The 21,965-nt window shown below is 43.7% G+C and overlaps 1 protein-coding gene across 1 annotated transcript in view; it reads right to left on the reverse strand.

The window, feature by feature from the left end:
- Sply (Sphingosine-1-phosphate lyase) overlaps positions 1–21,965 on the reverse strand; it is a 107,397-nt gene that overhangs the window by 42,617 nt on the left and 42,815 nt on the right. The window contains exons 8-11 of the mRNA XM_070529496.1: positions 18,583–18,645; positions 9,463–9,609; positions 7,444–7,564; positions 2,804–2,921 (exon numbers count right to left, since the gene is read on the reverse strand). Coding sequence (XP_070385597.1) covers positions 2,804–2,921; positions 7,444–7,564; positions 9,463–9,609; positions 18,583–18,645 — 449 coding nt within the window. The remainder of the gene's footprint in view (positions 1–2,803; positions 2,922–7,443; positions 7,565–9,462; positions 9,610–18,582; positions 18,646–21,965) is intronic.

Below are 21,965 nucleotides of genomic sequence, written 5' to 3' on the forward strand. Positions count from 1 at the left end.
CGAAAGATCTTATCAAGAAACGCCAATGTATGAAAGCCTCTAACCTTACAGCTAGAATAGAACTGGTAGAACTTTCTAAGTTAATCAACAAGCGTAAGACAACTGACATAAAGAACTATAATATGAATAGAATTGAACATGCTCTCAGGAACGGAGGAAGCCTAAAAGTAGTGAAGAAACTAGGAATAGGCAAGAATCAGATGCATGCGTTAAGAGACAAAGCCGGCAATATTGTTACTAATATCGATGAGATAGCTCAAGTGGCTGAAGAGTTCTATAGAGATTTATACAGTACCAGTAGGACCCACAATGATAATGTGAGAGAAAATAGTCTAGAGGAATTTGAAATCCCACAAGTAATGCTGGAAGAAGTAAAGAACGCCTTGGGAGCTATGCAAAGGGGGATAGCAGCTGGGGATGATCAGGTAACAGCAGATTTGTTGAACAATGGTGGGCAGATTGTTCTAGAAAAGCTGGCCACCCTGTATACACAATGCCTCATGACCTCGAGCATACCGGAATCTTGGAAGAACGCTAACATAATCCTAATCTATAAGAAAGGGGACGCCAAAGACTTGAAAAATTATAGACCGATCAGCTCACTGTCCGTTGCCTACAAAGTATTTACTAAGGTAATTGCAAATAGAATCAGGAATACCTTAGACTTCTGTCAACCAAAGGACCAGGCAGGATTCCGTAAAGGCTACTCAACAATAGACCATATTCACACTATTAATCAGGTTATAGAGAAATGTGCGGAATATAACCAACCCTTATATACAGCTTTCATTGATTACGAAAAAGCGTTTGATTCAGTCGAAACCTCAGCAGTCATGGAGGCATTACGGAATCAGGGTGTAGATGAGCCATATGTAAAAATACTGGAAGATATTTATAGCGGCTCCGCAGCCACCGTAGTCCTCCGTAAGGAAAGCAACAAAATCCCAATAAAGAAAGGCGTCAGACAGGGAGATACAATCTCTCCAATGCTATTCACAGCGTGTTTACAAGAGGTATTCAGAGACTTGGAGTGGGAAGAATTGGGGATAAAAGTTGATGGAGAATACCTTAGCAACTTGAGATTCGCTGATGATATTACCTCGCTTAGTAACTCAGGAGACCAATTGCAATGCATGCTCACTGACCTGGAGAGGCAAAGCAGAAGGGTGGGTCTGAAAATTAATCTGCAGAAAACTAAAGTAATGTTTAACAGTCTCAGAAGAGAACAGCAGCTTACGATAGGTAGTAAGGCACTGGAAGTGGTAAGGGAATACATCTACTTAAGGCAGATAGTGATCACGGATCCAGATCATGATACCGAAATAACCAGAAGAATAAGAATGGGCTGGGGTGCGTTTGGCAGGCATTCTCAAATCATGAACAGCAAGTTGCCACTATCCCTCAAGAGAAAAGTGTATAACAGCTGTGTCTTACCAGTACTCACATATGGGGCAGAAACCTAGAGGCTGACGAAAAGAGTTCTGCTTAAATTGAGGACGACGTAACGAGTTATGGAAAGAATGATGGGTGTAACGTTAAGGGACAAGAAAAGAGCAGATTGGGTGAGGGAAGAAACGTGGGTTAATTACATCTTAGTTGAAATCGAGAAAAAGAAATGGGCATGGGCAGGACATGTGATGAGGAGGGAAGATAACCGATGGTCATTAAGGGTTACGGACTGGATTCCAAGGGAAGGGAAGCGTAGCAAGGGGTGGCACAAGGTTAGGTGGGCGGATGACATTAAGAAGTTTGCAGGGACAACATGGCCACAATTAGTACATGATCGGGGTAGTTGGAGAAGTATGGGAGAGGCCTTTGCCCTGCAGTGGGCGTAACCAGGCTGATGATGATGATGATGATGATGATACAGTCTATGTGCACTTACTCAACCAATGGAATGTATTAAAGCAAGTGTATGTTGTGTAGCTGTGATAGAAATTTATATTTTCGCTGATGCCGTGGTCTCCAGACGTTTGCTTGTGAGTGTACATATGTACAGTGCTCACAAAGTTAAATGTTTCAATTTATGGCTAACCAATGTGCATACCTTCATTTCCACTGTCTACAAGTCATGTGACATCGGTCTAATTTTGGCTTGCACATTTGGATCACAATCCACATCACCTTCAGTGACCAAATTTGTAGCAACATGGTATTCTCAAGTAATTGCAAATATGGAGGGTTCCTTGTTGTCGTTTCTCCCACGAGCACTGTGCACATTTGTGCAGAGGGTTTCCATCACTCCTGCACCACCTTAAACATACACAGGCTACATAAAGTGCAACATTTTGCACACGTTTTGCATGAAAACACTGGCAGCTTTTTCATTGCACAACATCACACATAGTGCAATGTCCAAGCCTGCATCTCAGGACAGTTTCATCTATAGAAGCAGTGATCAATAGTGATCAAACGGGATGCCACGTGCTGAAGCCAATGTATCCCTAATGAAGACAAGAACAGTTGTCGAAACATTGGCTTTAGCCACAGATGTTCCCTTGCTCAACCATGTTTTATCACTTGTAGTCAACATCTTTCTGTGAACCTCTGTCTTCACTGGACTAGCGGAGCAATATGTCACTATGAAACAGGTCACGGATGAAAGCTGGTGCATGTGCACTTAGTAGTCACCATGGTGAACAGATCTGTCACTCCCCTATCAACATGCATTTAAAGTGATGCCTCCAAAAGTGATCCCTCAAGGATACGGCCCCAGACAAAAAGAAAATGCAGGTGGGCATGGTTCCAGGATCAGCCCAGGCAAGTGATGCAGCAGCCGTGCAGGGCCTCACCCAACACTCACCCGTTGACAATTTCGCGGGTGGTAGTGATGATCTTGCGAGTGGCCTCGACGTAACCTTCTCGTCCATAATAAAGCAGGGAAGCCCAAGTGCAGGCTGCCACTGAGCCTGCCCGACTACCTGGGGTAATAAAAGACAGAGTAGGAAATTACAAACATTTATTCAAAATCTCAACTTGCTGCACAAAGGCACCCATACAAAGGGGCCCTGAAACATTTCTTTAATCACAGAATGACTTCACTATTAAATAACGTCACCTCACAAATCTGCTGTCGCAAAAATTTTTCTAATCCTTTAAGCACAAGCGAAGTTAGACATAGTTATTGGACTGATGAGTGGCTTTATTTCTCCTTTCATTTCCACGACCATGCTGGAAGCTACACAGGGGAGATGGCAAGGTGGAGCAAGGGAGCAATGTCTCGTTGGCCCCACCCAAATGTTGAATGCCTCGGCAGCAAGACGGCAACCCATGGCAGCGGTGATAGCGCTACACTTTCGGTTTCAGAGGTCACACAAGCAGGCACAGCAATGCGCAACTGTCGTGTGTAGAGCAGCAATGAAAAAAGGTGAAAGGGTTTTTCTATCCTTTTGGGATCGTAGGCTTACATATTTTTCATTTATTTAGCTCAAATGAGCAATAATTGCATTACTGAAAATTTTATCGCAATCACGAAATCATAGCCGTTAGTGGGCCCAGCTGCTTACAATGGCACTGTCTGATGACAGTGCACAAGAATGTAAATTCCGTGCTCCCTGCAGTGCAATAATATTTGGCTCAGATGCTCAAAGTAGTTGCGTTAACAGATCAGCAACGCTTCTTCAACATGTTCAAAATGCATTTCAGGGCCCCTTTAAGCTACAATGCACATATTTCAAGTGCACGGATGCCAAAAATAAATAGGCTTTATGTTATATTCCACAGGTTGAATTTCCCATGCATCTCAACTGGCACTAAAAGTCAAGACAGAGAACCTCACAGCTAATAAGCCTCACAGAACCACACAGCTAATAAGCAGGGGTTAATAGTGTGCAAATAGTATTTTTTTAGCCTGAATTGAATAGTGCTGGAAGCGCATTGAATTCTAGGGTCCAACCGATACTAGAATGCCCCAAGAGTGCACCAAAGCACTCTGCAGGGCAAAGGCCCCTCTAATGCTTCTCCAACTACCCTGGTCATGTACTAATTGTGGCCATGTTGTCCCTGCAAACTTCTTAATCTCATCCGCCCACCTAACTTTCTGCCACCCCCTGCTACGCTTCCCTTGGAATTCAGTCCATAACCCTTAATGACCATCAGTTATCTTCCCTCGTAATTACATGTCCTGCCCATGCCCAATTTCTTTTTCTTGATTTGAACTAAGATGTCATTAACCCACGTTTGTTCCCTCACCCAATCTGCTCTTTTCTTATCCCTTAACGTTACACCCATCATTCTTCTTTCCATAGCTTGTTGCGTCGTCCTTAATTTAAGCAGAACCCTTTTCGTAAGCCTCCAGGTTTCTGCCCCGTACGTGAGTACTGGTAAGACACAGCTGTTATATGCGTACTTTTCTCTTGAGGGATAGTGGCAACCTGCTGTTCATGATTTGAGAATGCCTGCCAAACACACCCCAGCCCATCCTTATTCTTTTGATTATTTCAGTCTCATGATCCGGATCCGTGGTCACTACCTGCCCTAAGTAGATGTATTCCCTTACCACTTCCAGTGCCTTGCTACCTATCGTAAACTGCTGTTCTCTTCCGAGACTGTTAAACATTACTTTAGTTTTCTGCAGATTAATTTTCAGACCCACCCTTCGGCTTTGCCTCACCAGGTCAGTGAGCATGCATTGTAATTGGTCTCCTGATTGCAAGGCAATATCATCAGCGAATCACAAGTTACTAAGGTATTCTCCATTACCTCTTATCCCCAATTCCTCCCACTCCAGGTCTCTGAATACCTCCTGTACACACGCTGTGAATAGCATTGGAGAGATCGTATCTCCCTGCCTGATGCCTTTCTTTATTAAGATTTTGTTGCTTTCTTGATGGAGGAATACGGTGGCTGTGGAGCAGCTATATATATCTTTCAGTATATTTACATATGGCTCGTCTACACCCTCATTCCGTTGTGCCTCCATGCCTGCTGAGGTTTCGACCGAATCAAACGCTTTTTCGTAATCAATCAAAGCCATATATAAGGGTTGGTTATATTCCGCACATTTCTCTATCACCTGATTAATAGTGTGAATATGGTCTATTGTTGAGTAGCCTTTACGGAATCCTGCCTGGTCCTTTGGTTGACAGAAGTCTAAGGTGTTCCTGATTCTATTTGCAATTACCTTAGTAAATACTTTGTAGGCAACGGACAGTAAGCTGATCGGTCTATAATTTTTCAAGTCTTTGGCGTCCCCTTTCGTATAGATTAGTATTATGTTAGCGTTCTTCCAAGATTCCGGTACGCTCGAGGTCATGAGGCATTGTGTATACAGGGTGGCCAGCTTTTCTAGAACAATCTGCCCACCATCCTTCAACAAATCTGCTGTTACCTGATCCTGCCCAGCTGCTATCCCCCTTTGCATAGCTCCCAAGGCTTTCTTTACTTCTTCCTGCGTTACATGTGGGATTTCAAATTCCTCTAGACTAGTCTCTCTTCCATTATCGTCGTGGGTTCTACTGGTACTGCATAAATCTCTATAGAACTCCTCAGCCACTTGAACTATGTCATCCATATTTGTAATGATATTGCCAGCTTTGTCTCTTAACGCACACATCTGATTCTTGCCTATTCCTAGTTTCTTCTTCACTGCTTTTAGGCTTCCTCCGTTGCTGAGAGCATGTTCCATTCTATGCACATTATAGTTCCTTATGTCAGCAGTCTTACGCTTGTTGATTAACTTAGAAAGTTCTGACAGCTCTATTCTAGCTGCAGGGCTAGATGCTTCATAGATTGGCATTTCTTGATAAGATGTTTTGTCTCCTGCGATAGCTTTCTGGTATCCTGTCTAATGGAGTTACCACCGACTTCTATTGCACACTCCTTAATGATGCCCATAAGATTGTCGTTCATTGCTTCAACACTAAGGTCCTCTTCCTGAGTTAATGGCGAATACCTGTTTTGTAGCGTGATCCGGAATTCCTCTAGTTTCCCTCTTACCGCTAACTCATTGACTGGCTTCTTATGTACCAGTTTCTTCCGTTCCCTCCTCAAGTGTAGGCTAATTCGAGTTCTTGCCATCCTATGGCGACTGCAGCACACCTTGCCGAGCACGTCAACATATTGTATGATGCCAGGGTTAGCACATAGTATGAAGTCTATTTCACTTCTAGTCTCGCCATTAGGGCTCTTCCACGTCTACTTTCGGCTATCCCGCTTCTGGAATAAGGTATTCATTATCCGCATATTATTCTGTTCTGCAAACTCTACTAATAACTTTCCCCTGCTATTTCTAGGGCTTATGCCATATTCCCCTACTGACTTGTCTCCAGCCTGCTTCTTGCCTACCTTGGCATTGAAGTCGCCCATCAGTATAGTGTATTTTGTTTTTTACTTTACCCATCGCCGTTTCCACGTCTTCATAGAAGCTTTCGACTTCCTGGTCATCATGAGTGGATGTAGGGGCGTAGACCTGTACGACCTTCAATTTGTACTTCTTATTAAGTTTCCCAACAAGAACTGCTACCCTCTCGTTAATGCTATAGAATTCCTGTATATTACCAGCTATATCCTCATTAATGAGGAATCCGACTCCTAGTTCTCGTTTCTCCGCTAACCCCGGTAGTACAGGGCGTACCCGCTTTTTAGCACTGTATATGCTTCTTTTGTCCTCCTAACCTCACTGAGCCCTATTATATCCCATTTACTGCCCTTTAATTCCTCTAATAACACTGCCAGACTTGCCTCACTAGATAACATTCTAACGTTAAATGTTGCCAGGTTCAGATTCCAATGGCAGCCTGTCCAATGGCAGCCTGAACTGAAGCCCTGCCCACGGCCTCATAACCGCCAGTCACTGTTCCTTTGCGAGGTTGCAAATAGTTTGGACTTCAAATTTTCCCTGTTACCCAACTAAGGCGGTAACCACAAAAACAAAATTATAAGTACGTAATTTTGTACGTTTTCACTCACCTATCATAGTGGAACAGTGAAAGCCTAATTCTTTACTGAACTGAAATAAAATGCATGCTTTGCTGCAACTATTTATTGTCAAGTGTCACGTGGCTGCCACCTATGCATTGTGAAGATCACGACACGCTCACTCTTTTGGGGCAGCTTCATTTGTGTTCTTACAACATGCAATGATGAAACAGCACACAGAAAGACTACCTATTATTTAACTGGATAAAATTTTCACCCTTCTAGATGTTTTTTTCTTACAGGCTGTGAGCATTGCATCTGCAGCATTAATTGTTGAATGTGCCCTTGTCATACCGATTTTGTGCAAGTATAAAGCAGGGTAGCTCACTTCACCCCTAAGCAAATACTAATTGATGCAGCTGTAAACATTCGTAAATGCTTCTTCTTCGTCCATTCGTTATTCCAACAGGCAAATATTTTGTCTTTTTCTGGTCATGCTGTGCTTGAATTGTACTTTGTTTTTTCTTAATAAACTCAATAAATTTTGAGGCAGGTCTGCACATACAAGACACAGGAAAAGCTTACCAGACATTGTTGGCGTTGCATAGACACCCCCAGGCCAGTCAGTGGCTACCGAGAACTGGTAGTGGTGGTACTTGCGGCTCCGGTACATGACCATAGATGAGCCTTTCGGAGTGTAACCGTACTGCATAAGAAGCACGAAACACATTTGTTTAGATAGGTTGAGAAACTTCTGGCCAAGGAAACTCATGATTTGACAAGAAATTGTCAAGAATCAATAAATCCAGCTACAGGTGCAGGAAAGATGCCCTCATCACATCAGCAAATATTGCGTTCATCCTTGCACATGACAGGGTTGAGCAAGACAGCTTTGAACCCTCAACTGCCATCTCAAAATGGACTCAAAGTGAAGTCTTAAAACTCATGTCCCTCTGTTTTAAAAGAATAATTTACATTAAGTGGCATATGCAAATGCAGTGCCCATGTTTCTTTAATACTGCAGGCTTTTCATATGAAACACTCCCAAGACAATGTGCTTGCTGTGAGAGCAGATGTATGATCAAGTACAAGTACTGCTCTTGCCAGCACCAGTCTTCTGCAAGGGCTTAGAAGCCTCTAGATGCCTCTACATCCGTGAAGTTGAAGAGACCGTACTTGCTGGCACGATAGGTTCTGCTGCGGATATGTGATAAGGTTTCTTTAAGAGATCCTTCAAACGCATATGAGGTGCTGTGTCTTGGTGCTCTAATAAAAGACAAGGCTGGCTGCAACCCACATGCAACAGTAACTTTATCAACACAAGATAACATGCACACTTATAAACCCAGACTAAGACTTACAACAGCCCATAGAAAAGTCACAATGATTGTTATGTCACAAGACAGATTAAGAAGCTATGATGCCAACACAAAGTTCACTAAGTTATCAAGAGATAACAAAAGCAAAGGAAGTCACGAGCAACAAAAAAAACGGTTCACCAGTTTGATGTGATGATGGCCTTTGAGCAGACCAGTTCGGGATGGCACTAACGGAATGAGGCAGGAACAGCAGGAAATTAGCGGGTTGTGGACGGCCAACATGACAGTGCACTCGACTGTCGCCTTGCAGTTAGGAAGTACGTCACAGCAGGACGTCCCAGGGTCTACAGGAGACCCCGTTCTTCGGCACCTCATCGCTTTGCTTCCAGAGAGCAGCCAAGGTCATGCTGACTCCAGCCTGCTACAGAGACGTTCGGTCGTTCGGAAGTTCAGAACTGGCTAGGTAGAGGTCTCGTGAGCCCAGGTTCAAGTGCCCGTCGATGTTGCACCACTGCACCCTAGCCTCCTTCGCTTGTTCCAACCACCGACGTATCTTCCCCACTTTCGCTGCTCTTTCCACACTTCTCTTTCTGTCTCCTCCTTTTGCACTCATCTGCCTCGCCAATTGATGCTTGTTTTTGTCCTTTTTTTTTCTACTGCGATGCTGATGTGCTCATGCCAAACTCACACATGTCATCATCATTATTTTGTATTACTCCCGGCCATTTGATGAACTATGCACGCACACTTCGCACCTCACAGGGTTACACATGAAGGAAGTGAAATACGGGATAAAGAAACTCCGAGTAGATAGGGCTTTGAAATTAACTGCAGTGATAGCTGTGGAAGTCATCTGCAACTGAATTTACAAGCTGTTGCAGATAGGTCATATAATTAGTCTGAAGGTAGCAGATCCTCCACTAGAACCTTTTATGCACAAACCTATCTATGACTGTGCATTGTCGAGTGCTACAATGACTGACAAATGTAGCTGTAGCAACAACACCCAGATCATCATGCCCTAAAGTGGCACAAAGTGACTATGAGAGGGGAAAGTGACAATAGAGTGGTATGGATTAACCATTACCACACTTCTGGCTCCCAAACAAGTGCCTATAATTTTACATCCCTGAATCCATTAGTGACTACAGCAAAGCTCAAACCTTTGCTATTTGGTTCTGCTGTGTTCTCGGTTCCGCTGCATCACTGTAACAGACAATGCTGTGGCAAACAAAGTTCTTCGAAAGACAAGAGTTTGTCTTGAAACAAAAAAACTACATCACACCTTGTGTGTGTCTGCTGATATGCTCGTGACACCCTCAAGGCGGAAGTCAAAAAGAGGCAGCGGGAACCCAGCTTCATCCATGAAAGGCACCAGGAAGCCTCCAAGGCAGGCATCCACATGAACAGAAATGCCATACTTTGCCCCCAGCTGGTCAAAAAGAAATGAATCGACAGAGGATTAAATCAGCTTGGCATTCAAGTCCACCAAGCCATAGCTGCTTGCTAATGTCGCTATCACTTGTGTAGAAGCCATCCACATTGTTCACTAAGAGGTGAATAAGTTGTAAAACTAATTTTTTAGTACTTTCATGTGCCTTGAATAGCCCCTAAGGTTGCCTAAAAGGGACACTACAGAGCAACACTAAATCGGTTTATACTGGTAAAGTATAGTTTCATAACTATGTTCAACAATTTGGCAAGAAAGTTTGATTACAGTGGATAAAATAAAGGCCAAACAGTCCTTTCCTAGAATTTTTCCCCTTCCACCCCTCCCAAACATGAATTGACTGCACCGGTAGCACCGATATCAGAGGGGTGAAAGGGAGATGGGAGAGAGGTGCGCGAGACTGGCAATGTGGTGAAGGCGGGCCACATGGCATGAGTGGCACACTGGTGAGTGTGGTATGTAGGTGGGCGTGGCGGCTCGCATTTTTTTTTTCTTTTTAAAGGATTGCACATTCCTGTTCCTTTCCGTGCGGACACCTAGCCAGACTTACGCTTGTTGTAACTGATAACACAGCATGGAAACATTGTAGTAAGCAGTTTATTATGCCATGGAACACGCAAAAAAGTTCACAGTGCCACAACTGCTCATCGTTACATCCGAGTTGTTAAAACCAGTAATGCTATAAGTGCATTTGACTGTCCTTGTTTCTGTCTAGTTAAAGTGTTTTGCTGCTTGTCCCCTCTGTTGTTTTTCATGTAACCTGGCTACAGTGATTATCGATTATAACAATGGAATTTTCTTGGCACTTCAATATTGTTATAGGTGGGCTCGGCTGTATTTGTAGTTAAGCCTTTCTGTGCCCAGAACAAGTCACACTCATCCAGAGATTTCCTTTCTCTTGCTGATTGCCTTGGACAACTGGCTGTCATATTATAATTTTGGAGTGAATTCTGCGCTACAGCTTTCCAGAAAACTAATTTTTGTTAAGGCACACTTGGCAAAAACGAAGCAAAAGTCTGACTCCCCCTGAGTTTTAAAAATGGCAGCACGTAGTGAGGCAACGGCAGCGATGACGGCCACCTTCTCAATGCCAGAATCGTGGTATCTTTGGACATTCATTCACCTCAATTTGACAAGCACACATGGAAAGCTCTAGCGAGTTGTATTCGGAGCTTGAATTTAGTGCTACTGATTGCAAGGAAGATAAAAAACCTGAAGCAACCTTTCTCGCATGGACACGGCTCAACAAGTACACTTTGCTGCCAGGACCACTGTGGTTTTTCTTTCTACCCTGCACCAGCAATAATACGTCCATGGAGGATAACAAAACTACGCACGAGACCTGTGATAAGAAATATTGCCCTTTATATACTTTGTCTGTGGCCTTGCCCAGCTGCAACTCAAAAACATGAAAAAGTGATTAACGCCAAACGACAACAAAAAATAACAAATGAACAGCTGATCCTGCAATGATGAAAACTGTTCATAATGAAACATAAAAATATACTAGAAATTTTCATGGTTTTCTGAAAAAGAAAGTTGACATGGAAGGGTGACAGCTGGCATGTCCAAGGAGAATGCCCCATGATAATGAAACGAACATAAAACATCTGGATATATTATAAATGGAAAGCACATACAAATATGTCTCCTACTTCTAATTTAAAGGCATACTACACAGAAACACCAAGTCACATTAGATTGATGTTCTCTCAAAACAACGTTTTCATTAATTTTATGGTAGGATCAAGGAGAAAACAAACTTCTTTTTTTAATTTCTCATTGAAACCCCAGCACTGGTACATCAGTGTGATGTCATAGATTTTAAAGAATTTTCTCATATTTGGGCCATTGTGGTACAGTAATAGTTCTTAAATTTTTCCAAGTTCACTTTTTCGCTCCTTTAGAATACAAAGTCATCTATCATTACTAGTAAAAATTTAACCAAGCCCTACAGACACTGTAAACCCAAGTTGTCACAGCAAGCTGGTTAGGGAACTTCAAGGCAGCATAGCTGCTTTGAAGTTTCTCAAAGTGAAGGCCATGTAGGCCTTGAATGGGAGGCCAGAGCGACCTGCTTGTAGAGCTAGTGGTGCTAATGTGTGACATTCTCGAGAAAAAATGGAGAGGGTTTTGCCATTCTACCAATGCACATACCCCCTGCTTTCTGCCATCTGCTTGCTTCGCAGAGCAATAATAAACTGCCAGACATACATTCGACGGTAGGTGCCTATTGCAATATCTCACCAATTTAACTTTCTCAAATGCCACAGTCAAATAATGAAAAAGAAAGAAAAAAACGAGAATAAACTGCAAAGCTAGGGCAGCAGTGCTTTATGACAAAGCACACTACGCTAAGGAAGTCATGCTGCTTCCATTGTATTATCGCTCTGCAAAGAAGGCACACAACGGAAAGCATGGGAGTATCAGCATTGCTGGAATGGCGAGACCCTTTTCCTTTTCTTCTCAAAAGCATTGCACGTGACACCACCGGCTCGTCCGAGGGAGCGTTCTGGCCACAGCTCACATGTTGCAACTCATATTGAATGCAATAGTACATTAAGAGCAGTTATAGTGTAGTACTAGTGTCATTGAAAGAATGTACTACAGGGCTTGTGACATAATCTGATAATGACGAACACAGTTGCCTATCGAAGAGATTACAACATTTGCAGAGTTATGATACGGCTAGCAAGCCTTGCTTGGATGCAATAATAATAGTGACAGTTTTGTGAAAGACGTGAGTGGCAATAAGTACAACAATGCACACATGGCAATACAGTGGAATCTCGATGATACGATCACGGCTGATACGAATTTCTGGATGATACGAATTTTCTGTAGTCCCGGCCGAGCCCCATTACTTTGCAACGTGTTAGAAAATGGTTGTTACGAATCAATTTTCGACCCGCGTCGGTTGATACGAAAATTACCGAAGACATTGGAAATTTGAAAGTGTGCTTGGCGAAAGCCAGACGCTGCTGCCGTCTGCGCTCCAATTCATTCGCTTTGGTGTTCGGCGATATCGCCTGTCGCTGCTGCCGCTTCCGTTCTTCTTCCCTGCCTTTGGTACCCGACGATCTAATCAGTCGCTGTTGGCGTTTCTTTTCTGCCTCCCTTGCCTTCGCATCTGGTAACATGTTCATTCGTGGCATGCGCATTCGCTCCTTGTTCTTCTGGCGTTTGGTGTTGGGGGAATCCGGCATCCGCTGGCACTTCCCCGAACCGCATGGCGCGCAACACGGGCCTCTCACTCGACGGCAACGAAACGGCTGGCGAAGGAGCGGCGGTGCCACCGCGACGCGCGCGCGCCCGTTCTACCGCTACTGTGTGACGTCACGGTTGCTATGCGCAGCTGCGCCCCTGACCGGCGCGCCGGTTGCTAAGGAGGGGAGGAGGTTGCGCCGCTGCGCGGAGGAGAGACCACAGTTGGCACGATTCCAGCGCACGGATGGACGCGACCGCGAGCATGAGCCCCACCGATGGCAGTGAAAGAAAACAGCGCGCAGTTACGCGATTTCTCCCTCTCTTTTGGTGCGGAGGCGCGGACGCGGCGCCGGACAGCGCGGAGGCCGCGACTGGGCGCGAAGAGTTTGAAGCGGTGGCACTTTGTGTTGCTTTTGTGCTTTTCTTCATTTTCCGCCTGCCATTGGACGGAGTGGCTGCTGTGCTTCGGGCCGCGTTCATTGTGTTAGATGTGGGCGACGGCGAAGGACCGACCACCGGCGGCTGAAACGCTGCATGCGCGCTAAGTTCTGAGGCGTGCGCGAACGAAATCAGCAACGACACTTGCACGCGTTTTTATGGATTTGAACAAAGTCTGCTAATTGACCTGACAAAGAAAAAGAGGCAGAGGACATTGTAGAATTTTCTACAATAAATAAATCCTTTTTACGTACGTGTGTCTGAGTGAGTTCACCTCTGACTCTTTGATTTAGCTAGTTTTAATTGTTTCGATGATACGAATTTCGGCTAATACGAATATTTTTCGTGACCCCGTGAGATTCGTATCATCGAGATTCCACTGTATGCTGTATCAACCAAAGTTAACTGACATCAAGCAGTCTCCAATGTCCGTGACCTGTTGTGCAGAATCCCAGCAATCTAATGTTCTAGTGAAAAGGTAAGCTAAATATATACTAGTACATTGCAGGCAGTAGCCAGTATATTAAGTAACCCTAATAGCCCACAATGCAGAGCTGTCAAAATCAGTCACCTTAAAGGGACAATAAAGGCAAATACTAAGTCGATGTGGACTGTTTAAATACCATTCCAGAAACCTTGCAACACTTGTTCCGTGCCAAGAAAAGACTTATTTCACGAGAAAATTGCCTTCAAAAGGTTTGAATACCTTTTTCGAAATTCAAATCTCCTGCCACACAAGTGGGGGAGTGGTGACATTGCATACACTATCACCTTTGCTGCAGTCTGTGAGTAAAACGGTGCCTGACAGACGGCGGTACGGAGCTAAGACAGAGTGGTGGATTTGCTGCTGCAGCTGCTTTTTGGTCAACTGGTGTAGACCATTTGGGCATCCCACAAAATCATATCAGAAACACCAGAAAGCAATGGTATGCCAATACAGTCACAACCCACGATAACGAAATCCCACAATAACGAAATTCTCGCGACAACGAAATATTTTCGCATACCCGGCGAACACCCATAGGATTCAATGCATTTCTTACCTCTTGGCAACGAAATGTCGCTGTACTATAATACCGCATCAACAGAATTTGCCGGAACGTATCCTTGAGTATTATCTACTCACGTAGGGCTAGCAGGCTCCAAAATGTGCTCAAATACAATTGTTTTGCACTAAAATTGTGTAAAAAACCACTACATTATACTTGCATGGGTGCCGCCATTTTTGTTTACAAAAATAATCAAGCACTGGAAGCGATCACATGCGCTAAAAACATGTCGTGGCCGCCATCTTGTATGTTGATGCCCGCTTGAAGTGGCATGCATGTCGCTACAAACATGTGACGACAATTTTTGCACACCTACTATAGTAGGATACCACTTTAAAAACAACAGTTGGAAACCAAGGCACACGGACCGCGGGGTTACTTCGCCAGCCAATCACCCGTCCTGTGTACTTGGGTTTTTCTTGGTCCATGTTTTTTTGCGCTACTCGTCAAGGTTTTCAGCTATGAACCAATTGGCCCAAACAAAAGTTTTATTGCAAACAAAATCGCTGTCGTTTGACTATGTCAAAATGACGTCGTACTTGATACCTCTGGAGTGTCTGCTGTTCCTGCAGAGTCTTTTCATCAGCGGAAGCGATGAGTTGTGCAACAGACATGAACAAAGTGCATGGAGTCTGAGCAATTCACTCTTTGAAAGTCTGCGGCAAAGTTCATTTCACTACTAAGTCCATTTTACTCATGAAACTTCAATGCCAAGTGAAGTGAAACTTGACAGTAAATAGTTGCAGCAAAGCAAGCATTTTATTTCAGTTTAGTAAAGAATTAGGCTTTCATAGTTCCACTACTATAATATACAAGTGAAAACATATAAAATTAGGTACTTATGATTTTATTTTTGTGGTTACTGCCTTATTTAGGTGTAGGGAAAGTTTGAAGTATGAACTATTGGCTGCCTCACGGAGGAACAGTGGCTGGTGGTTATGAAAGTGTGGGTGGGACTTCCCTGCATACTTTAGTTGTATCCAATTATAGGCTACTTAATAAAGGGAAAATGAGACAACCACCTAAACATAGCTAAGTGCTACAAAGCAAACCCATATGGGCTCCTCGGAAGAAAGCCTCGCAGTTGAAGAAAAATTCATCCTGGTCTGGGATTCGAACCCAGGACCTTTGTAGCACTTAGCTACGTTTGGGTGGATGTCCCATTTTCCCTATATTAATTACTTCTCTCCACCTTACGGGTTTCCGCAGAACTATTACAACTATAGGCTACCGTCAATGGTCAGGCAGCCCAGTGATTGGCTCAGCCATCAGCGCCACTGTGTAAGTTCCACGAAACACAGAGGAGGCCACTGCTACGGAGGCATGCTTTTGCAGCGCTCATTTGAAACGTGTTGGTCATTCTAAATTGTGCTTTTAAGGTAATCACAGGCACCGAGGCTTATTTTGGACTACTGATGCTTGAGAAAGGATGTCACATTTACGGCTAGAACCATGCATATCGTGTCAAAGAAGTAAACAGCTCGGACACCGCAGCGACATGCTTAAATTAAATTATGGAGTTTTAGGTGCCAGAACCACAATGTGATTATAAGGCCCGCTGTAGTGGGGACTCCATAAAATGTGGGTCATTTGGGGTTCTTTAATGTGCACCTAAATTTAGGTACACGGGCGTTTCGCTGGCGGCCGTGGTTGGGATTAGATCCCGCGACCTTGTGTTCAGTAATACAACACCTTAGCCATTAAGCAACCACTGCAGGTGGCGAAGTGTTTGTCAGTACAAAGCAAGCATGCTTTCGCCGTCAAACTTAAAGTAAGTTTACAAATCATTAGTATTTTATGCTACTTAAGCGAGCAAATACGGCCGTAGACGTTTTTCAACTGTCGTTTGTAGCTTCATTATTTGGAGAGTGCCTTGCATACCACAATTGCAGAGGTTTTGGTGAATTGGCAAGTAAGTGCTTTTTTGCCTGTTGACAAAGTGCCTTGAGCATATTCTGGTATCGTCGTTCAGGCTCGAAGGTTAGAGGTCATCATCGCTGAAACATAATAGAGAGTAATCAGCTGAAAATAAAAATGTGAAGACTGAACAAATGTGCGCTAGCGTGCACAAGAGAAATGCTAATTTGCGAATACTCGCCATGTGCTGTGGTGCACTCCAGCCTTAGTTGGATTATTCTATATGCAAGAAAACATCAGCATGAATGAGCCCAATTCCAGCAGTTGTGTCTTGATCTTGGTGCAGAAAGAAGCTGCAAGTTGGCTTATTAATGCACAACAAAAAGCACAGTACATACAAAGCTCCAGCACAAAGCACTTACAAAGCTATATTTGACACGTAACAATCACCGCATGTTTGCTTTGGAACGAGACGAGCTAAACATCAAAACCAATTTACAACAGCGGGAAGCACACATTTTTATGCAGTTGTCGTTTTATTGTGCATTTTTACGGATGCCCCTAATGGTTCTTTTCTTCTTCTTTTTGCTTTTACGTCTTAGTTCATTTAACAGAAATGTGCAAGAGCAACACGAATTGTGACAATCCACTTCAGCCGCCGGGGTTGCTTCCCACGGTTTTGAAGGGAAACGGTATAATTTGATGCTGATATCCCCTTCACGGTTGTGACAATCCTTAATGCAGCAGTATCTGTGGTTGTTGTTTTTGTTCACACTTCACATGGAGGAGCTGCCGAGAGGCCGTGGTGAATCCATTGCAAAATTGGAAAAGGAGGCTTTCAGGTGGGCCTGAGCACAGTACGGAGAATGGTGAAATGGTGGTGAGAGCGTACTTACGGGTGCTCACTGCCGGTGCGAGGTGGCACAACATGCGCAACCAAACTTCATTGCAGGGTGCCTATAGGCGAGATCATAGATCGTTGTTCGAAAGACGCATTCAGCCAGCATTCCCCACAGCTGATGACTCGGCACAGCCTAGGCCAATCACGTGAGGCGAAACCGAGCACAAACTGAACGCGCATTTCAAACAACGATCGCAGCAGTGCACTGTATAATGTGCACCTCGGTGAGAAAAATGCAGCAAAAATAAGGAAATCCACATCCCACTGACATGGAATTGTTTATGGAGCTTAGATGGCGGTCGCAGCAAGGAGTGCCATGCATCGGGCCATGACTGAGCGACCATCCGGGAATACGCATCCCTTGCTTCGAGCATGCTGGTTTTGGTGCCACCCGACAGGCATCGTGTGTGGATTCGGTGCCGAACGTAGATTTGCGCGAAGGGGTCGTAATCTCGAGCGACTGCTTTCGGGTACACAAGGTACGATCACTTTTGCGCTCGGCATTGGATGCGTTGGCGCCAACAGGCAACAGCGTGCGCTGGAGAAATGCTACTGCATGCGCTCTTGCTCTGCGTCCAGTGCCGCTTTACGCAAACTCTCACAAAAGTGATCATATCTCCAAAAGCAATTGACCAAGAATACTGTTCCATGGGAGTGCTGCCACTGCTGATCGACGGATGAGGTGTGCTTTGTACTACGTATAGGTGAAAAAAAGAAATTAAATTATGGGGTTTCACGTGCCAAAACCACTTTCTAATTATGAGGCACGCCGTAGTGGGGGACTCCGGAAATTTCAACCACCTGGGGTTCTTTAACGTGCACCTAAATCTAAGTACACGGGTGTTTTCGCATTTCGCCCTCATCGAAATGTGGCTGCCTTGGCCGGGATTTGATCCCATGACCTCGTGCTCAGCAGCCTAACACCATAGCCACTGAGCAACCACGGCGGGTTACGTATAGGTGATGCGGTTAAATATGCTCAAGCAAAACTTACCAAAGTAGGCTAACAACATCTGGCAGTAAAGTTTTGTTCTGCAATGCATTACCTACCTGTGCTGTCTCTTTTCACAACAAAATTCTTGCGAAAGCAAATTTTTTCGCGTTCCCCACTAATTCCGTTATTGTGAGGTTCAACTGTAGTTGAATACCTCAAGTTGGCAGCAGCCATTGAAGGTTGCATACTTATGCCAGTTTTCATCTCCATTTGGTACTACTAGTACTACTACATCAACGAGCTTATTTGCTCTGACCACGACGCTTGAGCATAATATCTCCTCTGATTAAAACACCTCCCTTTTTTCATAAGTTTACAATCTGTAAAAAACAAAAAGCAAATGTAATACAAATCCAAGTTGTGACTTCAATGCCAAGCTGGTCAACCTTTTAACTGTTTCATGTGTTTTTCAGTAAATACTTAACCCTCAAATGCCAGAGGTTTGTTTGACGGATCCATTTCACTAGAGAATATCTACTCTACTTAAAAGAATTTCAAAGCATAATCACCTCTGCTATTTCCTGGATGGGATCAATGGAACCATGCGGGAATTGAGGTGAAGATCCCACAAGCTGAAAAAATGAAAACACATGAGGCCTCACTCTTCGATAGCGCAAAAAGTGAAAAATGGTTGCATGGACGTATGCTTCATGAAACCATTTTTCTTATGAATGAATTAATGCTCATTTGAGGAAAGATCGTGCACTGGCCTGTCTGGTGCATAGCCCAATGACGTAACCTGAAGTACTCCCCTCGTCCCTGGCTTCACCACAGCCTACCTCCTTCATTAATCTTACAATTAACACCACGCCCTCAGTCCTCACAGGCTGCAGAGCACATGACCAAGGTGGTGATAAGAATTTCTGGATACATACAGGCTGCCATTAGATATGTTTTATGTGGTGTACAAAAGCAAACCAAACATACACACTGATGTCTCTAAGTGCAGACCCCTTTTTCATATGCTAATTTCTTGTACTCACTATTGCACAACAGGCCATTCTACATTTTTACCTCTTTAGTGAAGTTTTATTTATTTATTTATTTATTTAAAGCTGTGCAGTAAGTGTAAAAAGCAACCCACACTTCAACATGTGAAAAAAGCAGCCTGAATGTTGTCTCTGAAAATTTCAATGATACTTATATATATACAATAATTTTCCTTTTCCTGAAGCTATATAATTTTTTATCTTAACCTAATGTCAAGGCAAGCTACATCAAATAGTTGGAAGGTTTCTCTACCTTGAAAGCACTGTGATCGAGCTAGTTGGTACGAGTCCATAGCGTTTGATAGCGAAAGAGTGACGAAGGACAGAACAAAGAATACAAGACAGATGCTTGCAGACTGAGTTGCTTTGCTGTGCCTGTGTATCAAGTAGCAAGCACTTAAAGAGCACTGATTATGCTGTTTCTCAAGCCACCCTGAATTGATTCAAAGCTCTTTACTTTGTCTTCTAGTTCATGTACTACCATAATATTTCACTGAGTAAATGGCAAAACGCCATCAGTAGCAGCCTAATTTATGCCCACCGTAGGACAGAGGCCTCTCACGGCGATCTTCAATTACCCATGTCTTGCATCAGCTGACCCTATCCCCCTGCATGCAAATTTCCTAATTTCATCACACCACCTATTTCTCTGCCATCTTCAACTGCACCTCCCTTCCCTGTCACCCATCCTGTAACTCTAACAGACCACCGGTTATCTCCCCTACGCATTATATGGCCTGCCCAGCCCCACGTTTTTTCTCCTAAAGGAGCCCTGAAACCCTTTTTTATAGAAGACAAGAAATGTATTTGAAATTAAACTAGACTATTTCGCAATATCTTGCAGCAAAAAGTAGTTAAATGCATTCAGCAGAAGGGGAGTTATTGGCCATGAAAGATCACTTTTGATCCACATCATGGTGCAAGCCCACAATGCTCTGCCTACGTCATCCTGGTACTGTATGCAGTTGAAAGTTAATTTTGGGTATTCACGTACACACCACTATTGCCGATTTCAGTGCTTCCAGTGTGCCAAACATGGTTGTCTTCAGCGAACAGTAGTGCGCTCAGTGAGCAGGCTCATCGTGGCACCCTGCAGTGACTGCAATGTCTACACTACATAGCAGACCCTGCAGCTACATGCAACTGTGGTCTGTATGCGCAGCGTTTGTTTTGTGCACGGCAGGGCCGAAGACTAAGACAGGGCTGGATAGCATGATCATGCTCATGTGTTCTAGTTTGGCTGCACTATGCAGTGCGGACCGACTTTGTCCAGCACCAGCTTGACCGACGGATCCACATCCAACTTGCGCATTTTGAAGTGCTGTCAATAGCTCCATACAAAGCAATGTCTGCCAAGGCGTCTAGCCAGGAGTGGCCAGGAGTAAGCATGCAATGGCAAGCATATGTATCGTCTGACCTTAAGTTTAGCATGGTTCGAGGCTAGTTGATTGCTCAAAAGTAATAAACATTAGTGAAACCTCATGGCTATGACATTGATAAGTAGGGTGGCCAAAGTTTAATTCCTACATGGGTGGCCGCAGCAGAGCATGCGCAGATGATAGTCAGCTTATTTCGGAAGTACGTAATTCTTATCGCAATTCCAAAGAAGATTTTCACTTATTGCAGCTTGTTTATTAAAGTTCGTCAATAAATATACACAGTAACAGCAGCATGAAGCGGACTAATACATTGATGTCAGTTATCAATCCATAGCACTTGTCCATGGGAATCTTGCATATGACGACGTATGCGAGCTGCCAGTAGCTATAGCGAGTGAGGAGAAGGCGTCATTTGAAAAGGGAGTGTTTGAGAAATATGTGACTCCATGCTCTGCTTGTGAGCTCCATGCACCCTACACAACTGCAAAATTTGGCTGACATGTTCAGAGCAGCATATGCTATCCACAGACTACATGTTTTTTCACCAAGCCCGAGGGATAATTCAGGACTCCTCTAATGTCAGCTAGAATATCAAAGGAGCACTTCTTGCTGGCTTATTTGGTGACACATAAATATTATTTGATGGGCACAAATAAAGACATATTACATCCACAAAGTAGGCCGGATTACTGCTCCTACTGTCTACTTTGCCCGTGCATGTCTTTATTTGTGCCCTTCATCTAATAACTAGAATACTATCGACTACTCCTGTTAGCTCTATAATCCACACTGCTGTCTTCCTGTTTCTTAACAATATGCCTGGCAATTTTCACTTCATCACTTGTTGCGTGGTCATTAACTTCTTTTCAAGCTTCTTTGTTAACCTCCAAGTTTCTGCCCCATATGTAAGCAGTGGTAGAATGCAATGATTGTGCACTTTTCTTTTCAAGAATAGCAGTATGCTGCTGGTCAGGACTTGGCAATGCCAACCATATGCACTCCAACCCATTTTTGTTCTTCTGAAAATTTTCTTCTCATTGTTCAGGTCCCCATAACTTATTGGCCAAGGTAAATGTACTCTTTGAATACACGTCAAATGAACAGGCATAATTTTTCAGGCACTAAAATAACCACAAATGACAGGTTTTGACAATGACACAACCTTTTGGTCCACTAAAACCTCACTGAGTTCTTATCAGCAACTAAAATGAGGACATGAAGTCTGGCTTATACTCTTGCAGTTGTTCAACATTGCCATTTAAAAGCAATGCATTTATGTTTAAACTCTTGTTGGCTAGAACATGTACCAAAAAAGGAGACAGTACACCATAATTTCAGTACATATCATGTCAGGACTATTACATAATGTACCTATAATGCAGGCTTCTGTTTGTCATCAACTATTGCTGACACAGAAATAGACTTTACTGCTTCTGCTTTCCTTCATGCCCACACAACCTGCTGCTGAATAAGTGCTATCCATGAACGTCATGGAAAAGATGAAACAAGAAAGCCTCCAAAATT

Source organism: Dermacentor albipictus, unplaced genomic scaffold (assembly GCF_038994185.2).
Source record: "Dermacentor albipictus isolate Rhodes 1998 colony unplaced genomic scaffold, USDA_Dalb.pri_finalv2 scaffold_22, whole genome shotgun sequence".
Taxonomy (NCBI): Eukaryota; Metazoa; Arthropoda; class Arachnida; order Ixodida; family Ixodidae; genus Dermacentor; species Dermacentor albipictus.